Genomic DNA, 12,573 nt, shown 5'->3' on the forward strand with positions numbered 1-12,573 from the left:
ACTGTCTCTCCCTCCTTTCCCGATGGAAGTTCTCTCCATGGGAAAGACAGCGCCCCCCAACCCCGTTGTCCGTGAAGCACCCCTTCCCTGTGCCCTCCATGAGGTCTGGGGGCAGGTGGCTTGTCCCTTCTGTCGTCTGCCCTGGCTTTTGAAACGCCCTCCCTTTCTGCCACTCAGAAGGAATACTGTTCACTGTAAAACCGCCTGCCGGGGGCGCCTGGGTGGCGCAGTCGGTTAAGCGTCCGACTTCAGCCAGGTCACGATCTCGCGGTCCGTGAGTTCGAGCCCCGCGTCGGGCTCTGGGCTGATGGCTCAGAGCCTGGAGCCTGTTTCCGATTCTGTGTCTCCCTCTCTCTCTGCCCCTCGCCCGTTCATGCTCTGTCTCTCTCTGTCCCAAAAATAAAAAAATAAACGTTGAAAAAAAACCGCCTGCCAAAACTCCCGTGAAATAGCAACTGCCCTCTGCTCCCTGAAACAAGATTAGCGCGGACCAAATGGGACACTTTCTTCTGTCGCGCCTCTCAACCCTGTCCCCCTCCCCGGTCCCCAAACTCCTTAATGCTGTCGCCCCCCCTGCCTCTCTCTTTGAAGAGTGGATACCCCCATCCCTACCTCCACACAAAACATCACCTTCCCTCTCTCTGCTGGCTACCCGACCCCTGAAAATGATGGCACTCCTGTTCCCCCACGGAAGAGTTAGCATCTATATCCCTCGTAGTAGTTATCTTTTATCTCCTGCCATGTATTTAGTTCTTAATATGCATCCGGCCCTGTGCTGAGCACAGACTCTCAGTAGCCTTATGAAGCAGGTAGTATTTTTATTCTGATTTTACAACGCGCCCAAATTGCAAAATGTTAAGCATATAGTCAGCTTAAACCAGAATTTCCTGGACAGTTGCTATATGTTTTTTAAGTTTATTTACTTATTTTGAGAGACAGCAAGCAGGGGGAGGGGCAGAGAGAGGGAGAGAGAGAATCCCAAGCAGGCTCTGCTCTGTCAGCACAGAGCCCAGTGCGGGGCTGGAACTCACCAACTGTGAGATCGTGACCTGAGCCGAAGTCGGACACTTAACCGACTGAGCCACCCAGGCGCCTCTGATATATATTTTTTTAATGTTTTTTTTTAAGTTTATTTATTTATTTTTGAGAGAGACAGATATGGTGCGAGGTGGGGGAGGAGCTGAGGGAGAGAGGGGGAGGGAGAGAGAGACAGAGACAGAGACAGAGAGAGAGAATCCCAAGCAGGCTCCAAGCTGCCAGCACCTATGCAGGGCTCGAACCCACCAACAGTTGATATTTTTAAAAATCTTCTGCCAAGCATCCAGGTCGAGACCCCCTGCACACTACAGTGCGCTCCTGTTCCTCGGTCTCCCCACGAAACGCTGCTGCCTCAGTATAGCCCACAGAAAACTCTCCACGGGCTCTTTCCCCACCAAAGAACATCATTTTCCTCTCCCTCCCTCTGGGACACGGTCCCTTGGCCGTGAGCCCCCATGCTGTCAGAGGAGAGGGTCAGACTCAAGCTGTGCTGCCCTCAGGCCTGGCATCTGGAGATTGGCTGGAGTGAGGGCCAGGCCTGTGGTCCCCTGCTCCTGGCGGGCACTCCATCACCACCTCACCCCCTTCTATAAATAGCCCACTGCTCGCTGGCCGCCGAGCTGCTGGAGCAGGAGTTTCCATGAGGTCAGCTTCCCAGAGCAGCCTCTAGGCACCCAACACCCACACTTACCTCTCCTGGAGTCCTGTGGCCTCCTCGCCCCTGCAGGGGGCTGTCCCGGGTGCCGTGTCTCCGCCGGGCAGGGGGTGTGGGCACTTGGGCAGAGGCCTGAGGTGAGGCCTTGCCTAAGGGTTCTGGAGCCTGGCCCAGCGAAGAATCGGGCATGCTGTCGGTGGCAGGCTCCTCTTTGGGCTTTGGCGGAGCAAATCTCCTCCTGTTGAAAGGCCTAGTCGGCTGGGGGGCTGAGGATGGGGGCTGGCCAGGGGCAGCAGGCCCCCTTTCACCCCCGGCCTCGCTGGGTACCTTCCCCGAGGACGTCTCTCCGGGTGCCCGGCCACTTGGGGTCTGGGGCCCCTCCTTCCCCTGAGTGCCCCCCCGGGTGCTCTCCAGATACATGTCCTTCAGGGAGAAATACGCTTCCCGGTCTGTGCCTGGGGCGGGGGCCTTCTGGGCCCGGTCCGGAGTGCCCACAGCCGCGTCTGGCTTCCTGGGGCCATCCACTCCCGAGGACGCAGGCCCCCGTGCAGCCCTGCCTCCGGGCCGGGTCTGAACCTGCTCCACATTCACGGGCCCCTGTGTCCCCGGGGGCTCAGGCTTGTCTGAACTCGGGGCACGGTTTTCAGAAGAACGGTGGCTTCGAGCTGCCTTCTCTAACTCTGGCTTCCGCAGACCTTGCTTAGGTTCCTCGTCTTTCTTTTTCTTCTTGGCCCCAGACTCCTTCTGGGGGGCTCTCTGAGGCGCCAGCTCCATGGCCTCATAGATGTACGTCAACAGGCCGTGCTCCCCATCCTCCCCGTTCTCCGGGACAGCCTCCCCGTTGGTGGTCACCTCTCCGGGCACAAAGCTGTTGATCAGCCCCAAACCGGGGTGCCCACCAGGCTCGGTCTCTTCCACCTGCCACGCCGCCGGGGTCCTGTCCTCAGCCTCCTCGGTCGGGCCCGGGGGCGCAGGCACCTCGGCCCCGCTCAGCCGCCGCTTCCGCTGGAAGCGGTCGGGGCTGAGCTTCCGCAGGGTGTCGGCATCTCCCGCCACCTCCTTCCTGGGCTTCCAGCTCTGCTCGATCTCCCGCAACTTTGCCGCAGCCTTGCGCTTCAGCTTGGCGAACCAGCGCTGGTGGATCTTGTACTCGGTCATGGTGCCAACCTCCAGGACCCCTGAGCAGGACACGATGCCCTTGGTGTTCCGGGCAGACGCCTGGTAGATGGCCGCATCTTCCTCCTGACACCTAGACGTAGGAGCAGGAGATGCCGACCCGGCCCTCCTGCCAGGCGAGAGGCCCCACGCCCCACAGCCAGCACCTCCCGGAGCTGAGCACGCTGCCCCGCCCCCCACGGGTCCCGCCCCGAGCGCCACCCTCCACCCCCAGACATCACCGTGTCATCCAACGTACAGATGGGGAAACCGAGGCCGGCACCAGGGAGGGAGCTGGCCCAGGTCATGCTGTTCCGGGAGGGGATTAGACTTGGGGCCTAGGAGAGCTCCCTTCAGAAGCAGGTGACCCGCATAGCCCCCTTGTGAAGTAAGGATGACACAGGAGCCTTTTTTTGGCAGCTGACCTCATGGAAAATGTTTCTACGGGGCAGGACCTCCTCTGGTTGTGCTCCACTCTCGGGCTGTCAGAAACGCTCCCACCCCAGCCAGAGGGGATCCCAGGCACCGGTGGGCAGACACGCCTCGCCAGCAGCGGGTTCGACTCCGCAGCAGAAACCACCCCCACCCTCCTCCACCCCTGGACCCCGCCTGGGCATCTGCGTCCCGGTGGGCCCACTTCTGATGGGGCCACGGGACCCTCAGGCAACCAGAGAGGCCGCTTTCCCCTCACCTGTAGAGCTGCAGCGTGTGACGGTTGCCCTGATGCATGATCTCGTATTTCGGCAAGCCACAGTAGCGGTCTAGCTGGACATCATCCTTGTACCAGGTCACCTCCGGCTCTGGGTATCCTACGAAGGGGGCAGGAGACCGGGTTGCGGGAAGACCAGTTCCAAGGCAGCGGAAGGGGAGCGCAGAATGCCCCGGCTTCCCCGGACCACCGGAAGCACCTGGGCTGGCCCGCCTGCCCCACCCGCCGGAAGAGAAGGGCTATCATTTGGCTCAACTCATTTGCAGAAGCCAGGCCACGTCAGGGCTGAAAACTGTGCCCCCTTCAGCAGCTGGAAGGCAAAGAGGGAGGAGAAACTTCCTCGCTTCCTGGTAGGAAGGGAAGCAAGAAGTTTCCAGAAAGCCTTGGCTGGTAGTAATAAGCCTCCTTCCTTCAGCGTCCTGTTCCACACGCTCAACTGTGGTCACAGCTCTATCCTCAGAGACGCCCCCACCAGTACCCCAACACCAAGAGCCCTCCTACTTCCTGCCCAGGTTGCCGAGCTGCTGGTATTATTTGATGACATGGCTAAAACACACCCATCCACCCATCCATCCACTCATCTATCATCCATCCATCCCTAACTCCCTACCTGCTCCCACTGCCGTGAGGCCGACCAAGGTGTCTCCCCAGCCCCTCTCCCGGGGGGAGCTTCTGGGAGAGCTTCCAACTGTCAGAGTCACGGTCCCTGCCTCCATCCCCACGTGGCTGAGAGGTCCGGTGATGGACACCAATCAGCTAATCCAATCCAGTTACTTGACCTAGGTCTTAGGAATCAAGACCTTGAGACACTCTACCCTTGGGTCTGGAACTGTAACCTCAAAGGAGGGGGCAGCCCTGTTGTCCTCACGGACCAGCCTAGAGCAAGACGGAAAGACGAAGCTCGTATTCAACTTTTTTTTTTTTTTTTTAATTTTATTTTTGGGACAGAGAGAGACAGAGCATGAATGGGGGAGGGGCAGAGAGAGAGGGAGACACAGAATCGGAAACAGGCTCCAGGCTCTGAGCCATCAGCCCAGAGCCCGACGCGGGGCTCAAACTCCCGGACCGCGAGATCGTGACCTGGCTGAAGTCGGACGCTTAACCGACTGCGCCACCCAGGCGCCCCCGAAACTCGTATTCAGAACAGAATAAGAGATCAGAGACAGACAGACAGTCTCAACACCCTTCCAAATATTGAGTCCACGCCTCGCGTGGACACAGCTGCACTCCTCAGTCCCACAAGAAGCCCGTCTAGCCTTCCCGTGAACTCGGCTTCATTTTTTTTTTTTTTTTTAATTTTCTTTAAAGAGACAGAGTGTGAGTGGGGAAGGGGCAGAGAGAGAGAGGGAGACACAGAATCTGAAACAGACTCCAGGCTCCAAGCTGTCAGCACAGAGCCTGAGACGGGGCTTGAACCCACGGACCGAGAGATCATGACCTGAGCCAAAGTCAGACGCTTAAAAAACTGAGCCACCAGGCGCCCCGCCTGCTTCATTTCTTAAGCTGACGCCAAGTGATTTCCACTATCTATGAGAACTCAGAGACCCCTAACACACACGCCCTCCAACATATGTATTCTGTGTGTGCTGACTGCCAAGCGAGGATTATAAAGATATAGAACGTCACCACCAGGGTCTCTGCTCTCCGGGAACCCACCGAACAGTAGAAAAGATCACACGGGGCTCACCTGCTCTGTCTGCCCTGCCGTCTCCGGGTAAACTGCCCACACTCCTACCTCCAGCCGACCCCACTGGATCCCATCTCCTCCTGCCTCATCAAGGACATCTCTCCAACAGTCGCTCCTGCCCCCTCCCGTGTCATCGAACCATTCCCCTCCACTACATGACTCCCGGAGGCACGCAAGCCTGCTGTACGGATGTCACAGAAAAGTGCTTCGGAAGTGCCGTCCGCACTCTGTCTCCTCTCCCTCCCCATCCAGTTGGGCTTCTGTGCTCCCAGGCAGCAGCAGAACTGTTCCTGTCGAGGTCGCTCACGACTCACACATTGGCCAAATCTATGGGCAATTCTTTTTTTTTTTTTTTTTAATGTTTATTTATTTTTGAGAGAGAGAGACAGAGCAGGGGAGGGGCAGAGAGGGAGACACAGAATCCGAAGCAGGGTCCAGGCTCTGAGCTGTCGGCACAGAGCCCAAAGCGGGGCTTGAACTCATGAACCGTGAGATGGCGACCTGAGCCGAAGTCGGACGCTGAACCGACTGAGCCCCCCAGCCGCCCCCAACTGGCAATTCTCGTGCCTCATCTACCGAATCTGTCAGCATTGCCCCCCCCCCCGCCCCGCTCCATTTCCTGAAAACTTTTCCTCACTCTTATGGAGTGCTCTTCCTCTTTCCTCGTCTGTCTCTTCTCCTAGACCCATGTCCCATGAGGGCAGGAATCCTATCCTCTTTACTGCTATATCACCGCCACCTAAGATCGTGCCTGGCACGTAGTAGTTACTTAATAAAACCCTGCTGGATGAGTGAGTAAAGGAGTGAGTAAGGACACGAGCAAACAAACAAGCAAGGGACAGATGGGGAGGGTGTGCCTGACGTAGGAACCGTAACAGTACGGTGCGGGGGTGGAAAGCAGAGGACACGCCGGGGAACGTACAGGAACAGGGAGCAAGGGAGGCGAGGCGGCAGCTGAGGCGGCCAGGAACAAACTCTGGGCAACCCTGACTGTAAAGTGAACCCCATGTTTCCACTGTGAGCTAAAGTCCCTGGTTACATCACCGCGTGTGGCCGGGGCCAGCACAGGTGTCCTCACCATCCTGTGTGATGATCTCATCCCTCCGAGAGCCCGGCTCAGAGCCTCCCTGCCCCATGATCTGCCCGGTAGGGCCTCAGAGTCCAGGGCACCTGAGTCCGGTCAAGCTGGGGCAAGGAGGGAGATACTGAATGGGCCTCACAGCCCGAAGGCGGAGGCCTCAGCCCCCGTGCCATCCTCGGGGTGCCTCTTCGAAACACGGGGGCCAACCTGACAGCTTAGGGCTCCGCGGCAACAACGGGTTTGGACGGAAAACATCTCCTTGTCCCCTGGACGATACGAACTGTGTTCCAAAACACACAAAGGCAGGAAAGGTCCTTCCTTCCGAGCGGCACACGCGTGTGCCCACAGGCAGGCATGCGCACACGGATACAAGCTGTAGCCAGGGACACCCCCCCCCCCCCCCGCCCCGCTGTGGTGCTGCAGGCCGGGACCTCTGCCTCACAGCCGGCAGGCCCGAGTCTGGAACACCAGCCTGGGGACTTGCAACCTTGTCCCCACCATCCCCAGTTTGAGAAGCTCAGATTGAAGAGAGAAATAACGACAGATGTCAATGTAGAGTTTTCAAAGAGCTTTCAAATGTATTTTCGTTTGGCCCTCCCGTGAAAACAACTGCCAAGCATTTATTGAGGACTTTCTCTGTGCCAGCTACTGAGCTGAACGTTCTTCATGCGTCATCTCGTCGGATCCTACACAGATCCTACGGAACGTACTGTTATTAATCCCAGGTGTAAAAGATGAGGAAATCCAGACCCATGAAATTAAGGCTTCTGCCCCAAACCATCCAGCCGATACGCAGAAGAACCAAATTCAAATCCCTCTTTTCTACAAGACAGGCAGGTCAGGCGTTTCAACCCCTGTTTTCCACAAGAGGAAGGTGAGGCTCTGGGAAGCAAAGGAACTTAGCCAGGGTCACAAAGTTGGCACACGACAAGGCACGTGGCTTTTCCATTTCCTTCTACCAGCGCCCTTTCCAGTGAGGACTGCGGGACCTATATGTAAGTGTTTATCCCCAGTAATCATTACACTGGACTCATTTCTCTACGAAAGGGCCTTTTTCAGGAACGTGGTTCTGTCTAAAGGCTCAGTCTTCTTCCTCCTCCTGCCCCAACGTCTGTGTGTGCACACACACACACACACACCAACATAAAATCCACAGAGTCGGGGCGCCTGGGTGGCTCAGTTGGTTAAGCACCTGACTTGGGCTCAGGTCAAGATCTCACGGTCAGTGAGTTCGAGCCCTGTGTGAGGCTCTGTGCTGACAGCTCAGACGACGATGGACAACCTCAAGGACACCAGCATTCTGGCCAGAGGGGCCCTGGGGGAGACAGCAGCCAGAAGGCCGAGTCAAGGCGAGCTAACCCCCCATATGCCCACTCTGAGGGGGAAGAGCCTCAGGGCTGTCCATCCCTTCTCCAGGACCCCGAGGGCTTCCCTCAGAGCTCCACGAGCAGGACAACCGGCACAGACCCCTCTCCCTCACGTGCTGTTAGGTTCGGACCCACCGGAAAGTATCACCTGTCCCTGGCAGGGCCCTGGCGGGGCTGACTCATCACCATCTAGCTCAGGGGATGCTGGCAGCAGGGTGGGAGGCAGACAGGCACGTGTGGTCACTCCTTCCCCACACACACCAGCCGGGAGCACCACACGAGTCCCACAGGGAGGCCAGTCTCAGCCATAGGTCTATCCACCATCTACCTCTCCAGGTTGGGAGACCCAGCCCCTGTCTCCTTTGTTCTCTGATTTTTCTGCATCCCCCTTTGCCCTCCCCCTTTCTTCCCCATACAGTCCACATTTTCTCCTTGCTCACTGGAAATGGCTTACTTACTACGGTGATCGCAGAGACCCCTTCCCTAATCTGCTACATAAAACTCAGGTGACCTGAGATTGCTTGGGGGTGGGGGGGAAGGGGCAACAGCGGGGAGGAGGAAGTTAGTTACAATAGAGGACTGAGGCATGGATGTTAGACACAGCCAGAGCCCTGGAAATCCCACAGCCCCAAGTGGGAGTCCTGTAGACCCGAGCATGGCAGGGGCTCCCGAGCAGAAAGGAGACCACGGTCATCTCGTGGTCTCATGAGACATGGATGTTGTCTCAACTGAGGGGATAAAAGTTTGCTCCTTTGCTTGGGGCTTAAAACAGGGCAAAGCCCCGTGATGACATCGGAGGCACTTAATAAAATGCCCCAGGAGTCTGTAAATCAGGATCCTGTCTGGCTTCTCCACTTTGCTCTCAGAGTCCATGGCTCCAAAGGGCAGAATGGAAGAGGGAGAGGAGGGAGAGCCGTCCCTGGTGCCAGCCCCTCTCCGGTGGCCCAAGGCCCCTGCAGCAGCTGCGGTGCAAAGGAATAGACATCCGGGCTTGCTCCAGAGAGACCCGGTGTGCTAGCTTTGTGCTCTACCCTTTCAGATCTCACAGGCTTCTTGGAGGGAGAGATGTGCGAGCAGGAAAACAGATATCGCGAGAGCTCTCCGTGGAAGTGCGGGAGATGATGTCCTAGAGGATAAGCCTTTTGGGCTGGACTTGGAAAGATGAGAAGGAATTTTCCAGGCAAAGGAGTAAGCTTCTAGGTAAAAAGACAGAGTGAAAACTCTGTCTACAAAACCCACTACAAGTACTCTAAAGAGATTTTGTATTAAAAGATGTGAGACCACAGGGACGGGGAGAACAGGTGAGGCGAGCAGAAGGAGGAACAATAGTTTGAAGGTGGGAAAGCAGATGGACAAGCAGAAACTGACTCCGCAGACCCGGGACAGCTGGCCTCTTAGGCAGCAGAGGGGCAACTGATAGCTACCCTTTGAACATGGGCGCATAAGTGCTGGCAACCACTTGCGGGGAGGGGGAAGGAGGAGAGATTGTAAGTTGCTTGAAAAGCGATCAGATCTCTGGATCCCCTCACCCCGTCCATACCACCAGGTAATGGCTCCTCCCCCCTATGCATGGCCAAAGGTGAGGTTGATTATCTGGAAAGGTAAAACTTTAGCCTGAGGGTAAGCCAGCACTGCTGAGGGCATGACTGCTCCAGGGAAAACAGAAAAATGTGATGACTGTGCATAAAATAAATGCTCTCTGGTGAGAGCCCACCCAACCCTCTAATCTGAATCCGCACAGTTCCCGGAACATCTTTACCCTCCGGGCAAGATACGGGAAGAGCATTCACTAGGGACTCTAGCCAGTCCACGATGAAGGAATTAAAGAAACTCACTCTGTCAGTTCCAATGCTGCCAGATCACCCACCCTACAACGAAGCCCCAAGTTTTCAGGCCCCTCCCACTTGCTCAGAACTACCAGCTTTTTAGTCTCTACTCTTAACCGCTACCTGACAGCCAAAGACCCCTAGGTATCTAGGAAAGTCTATACATAGAAGATGAAGGACCAAAACCATTAAGTTAAATTTTAAAAAAGCAAATTGGAAGAAACCCAAGCTATGCAGGGAGAAGGAAACTTTTAGAAAGCCATCATTACTAGTCTCAGATCTAAAAGAAGACATTACATTCATAAAAAAAATAGGATACCACAGTAAGAAAATTTTTAAGGAGCTCTTAGAAATTAAAAACCCAGTGAAAGGGGCGCCTGGGTGGCGCAGTCGGTTAAGCGTCCAACTTCAGCCAGGTCACGATCTCGCGGTCCGTGAGTTCGAGCCCCGCGTCGGGCTCTGGGCTGATGGCTCAGAGCCTGGAGCCTGTTTCCGATTCTGTGTCTCCCTCTCTCTCTGCCCCTCCCCCGTTCATGCTCTGTCTCTCTCTGTCCCCCAAAAAATAAATAAAAACGTTGAAAAAAATTAAAAAAAAAAAAAAACCCAGTGAAAGGGGTGCCTGGGTGGCTCAGTCAGTTGACCGTCAACTTTGGCTCAGGTCATGATCTGGTGGTTCTTGAGTTTGAGCCCCACGTCGGGCTCTGTGGTGACAGCTCAGAGACTGGAACCTGCTTCACACTCTGTGTGTGTGTGTGTGTGTGTCTCTCTCTCTCTCTGTGTCTCCCCTGTTTGCATTCTTTCTCTCTCTCTTTCTCTCTCACTCAAAAATAAATTCAAATAAGTAAACATTAAAAAATTATAAACATTCAAAAAAACAGTGGAAGAGTTGAAAGATAACACTGAGGCAATCTGGAAAGTGGAGCAAAAAAGACAAATCAATAAAAGGGGGAAGAAAGAATAAGAAAATAAGAGAATGAGTCTAGGGAAGCAGATATTCACATAACAAGAGTTCCAGAAAGAAAGAACAGAGAAAACAGGAGGAAGAAACCAACATCACAGTAATCTCAAATTTCCCAGAACTAGAGGCCATTGGTTACCAGATTGAAAGTGTCCAAGCACGCTCCAGGATGAAAAGACACCCATATCAAGATACATCATTATGAAATACCAGAACATTCTTACAAGCCTCCAGAGAGGAAAAATAAGTTTCCTGCAAAGAGTGAGGAATAAGAACCGTCTTCCTGCTCTGAATGCTAACACTGGGGGCAAGAAGGCAATGCAGCAATGTCTTCAAAATTCTGAAGGACAATTATTTTCAACTTAGAATCTAGACCCAGCCTGTTAAGTTTCTCAGGACCCATGATGGGGGGTGGGAGGGAGGGGAGGGTGGGTGATGGGCATTGAGGAGGGCACCTGTTGGGATGAGGACTGGGTGTTGTATGGAAACCAATTTGACAATAAATCTCATATATTAAAAAATAATAATAAAAATAAATTGAGAGTTTAGACCATAAAAAAAAAAAAAAAAAAAGAATCTAGACCCAGCCAAACTCCCCATCAAAAGTAAAATAAAAGAGGGGCGCCATGGTGGCTCAGTCAGCTAAGCGTCCGACTTCAGCTCAGGTCATGATCTCATAGCCTGTGAGTTCCAGCCCCACATCAGGCTCTGTGCTGACGGCTCCGAGCCTGGAGCCTGCTTCCGATTCTGTGTCTCCCCCTCTCTCTGCCCCTCCCCCACTCACATTCTGTCTCTCTCTGCCTCTCAAAAAATAAATGTTGAAAAAAATTTTATTTAAAAAGAGTAAAATATAAAGAGGGAAAAAAAAAAAAACATCCTCAGACAGAAGTTGTCTAACATTTACTTCCCACATACTCTGCCTAGGAAGCTACCAAAATAAGAATGCAAATCAAGAAAAAGAAAAACATGGAATATAGAAAACGGGAAACCCATCACAGGAGAGAGGTAAAGGGAATGTGTAGGATGATGGTAAAGGGAGATCCCAGGATGCCAACTGCGTCAGACGCCCAGAACAACTGTATCACCCTGGAGCAGAATGGCTCAAACGAGAGGCAGGTGGAGGGCTCGCCATCACCATGCCTCCCGCTGTCGTGCCACCTGGGGTATAATGGCTTTTTCACCTGATGAATCTACTGGAGGATGTAGGTCAGTAAAGCCGGAGAGTAAACCCAGAAAAAAGGACGACATGGGATCCAGGAACCTGACTCAAGCCCAGGAGAAAGGCCAAGGGAAACCCCGGGATAACAGCTGGGTATGGGACCTAAAAGGCCGCCAGTTCAGACAGAAGAACGGTGATCTCCAAAAGAGGTGTCCCCAAGGAAAGCAGCTAACAAGAGTACCGATGGCACTGACCTTGCAGAAAAGTGTTTTGGTTTGTTTTTCTTTTTTTCGTGGCAGAAAAGTGTTTTAAGAGGCTATCAGATGGGATAAGAAAAAGCAGCAATACACAGCAAAAAACCAATTCGGTGAAAAATTAAAGAAAGTACTAACTTGAGTAAAGACAAAAGAAAGTAACATAGTATACTACAACGTTGGTATGAATAATATCTCATAGAAACAAGATAAACAGTAAATATTCACTCAAACAAAAATCATGATACAACCATATTGAGAAGGTAAGTGAAGAGAAACAGAAGAAATGAAGATAGAGAGAGCCAACTCGCTATCTACCATAACAGGAAGACCAGACAGCAGGAAACTCCGAAGTCCCCAAAGTAAGCCGTGGTCACATACTATTCAGCATCGTGGAAATGCAGACACCAGAAGAAACAGCTGAAAGGTGAAAACGGTTGCTTCTGGGAAGACGAGTTAGGGCGGGGGGGGGGGGGGGGGGCGGGGATCTTCTGTATTTTGATACGTGCCTTTTAGTATAACGCAAACACTTAAACTATGTGCTTGTATTAATTTGATCAAATAAAAATTAATTTCCTTTGAAAGGAAGGATTAAGGACTTTCTGGAGGGGGAAAACAGCGCATGTAAAAGCACAGATCTGTGAAAGAGTCGGGTTTTTCAGAACACCGTCAGTATCACGGTCA

At 53.7% G+C, this 12,573-nt stretch overlaps 1 protein-coding gene across 4 annotated transcripts in view; it reads right to left on the reverse strand.

The window, feature by feature from the left end:
- ALPK3 (alpha kinase 3) overlaps positions 1-12,573 on the reverse strand; it is a 57,135-nt gene that overhangs the window by 32,968 nt on the left and 11,594 nt on the right. For all 4 annotated transcript variants that reach the window (XM_032593561.1, XM_032593563.1, XM_032593564.1 and 1 more), the window contains 2 exons: positions 3,540-3,657; positions 1,730-2,942 (listed from right to left, as the gene is read on the reverse strand). In XM_032593561.1, coding sequence (XP_032449452.1) covers positions 1,730-2,942; positions 3,540-3,657 — 1,331 coding nt within the window. The remainder of the gene's footprint in view (positions 1-1,729; positions 2,943-3,539; positions 3,658-12,573) is intronic.

The sequence above is a fragment of the Lynx canadensis genome, chromosome B3 (assembly GCF_007474595.2).
Source record: "Lynx canadensis isolate LIC74 chromosome B3, mLynCan4.pri.v2, whole genome shotgun sequence".
In the NCBI taxonomy this organism is placed as follows: Eukaryota; Metazoa; Chordata; class Mammalia; order Carnivora; family Felidae; genus Lynx; species Lynx canadensis.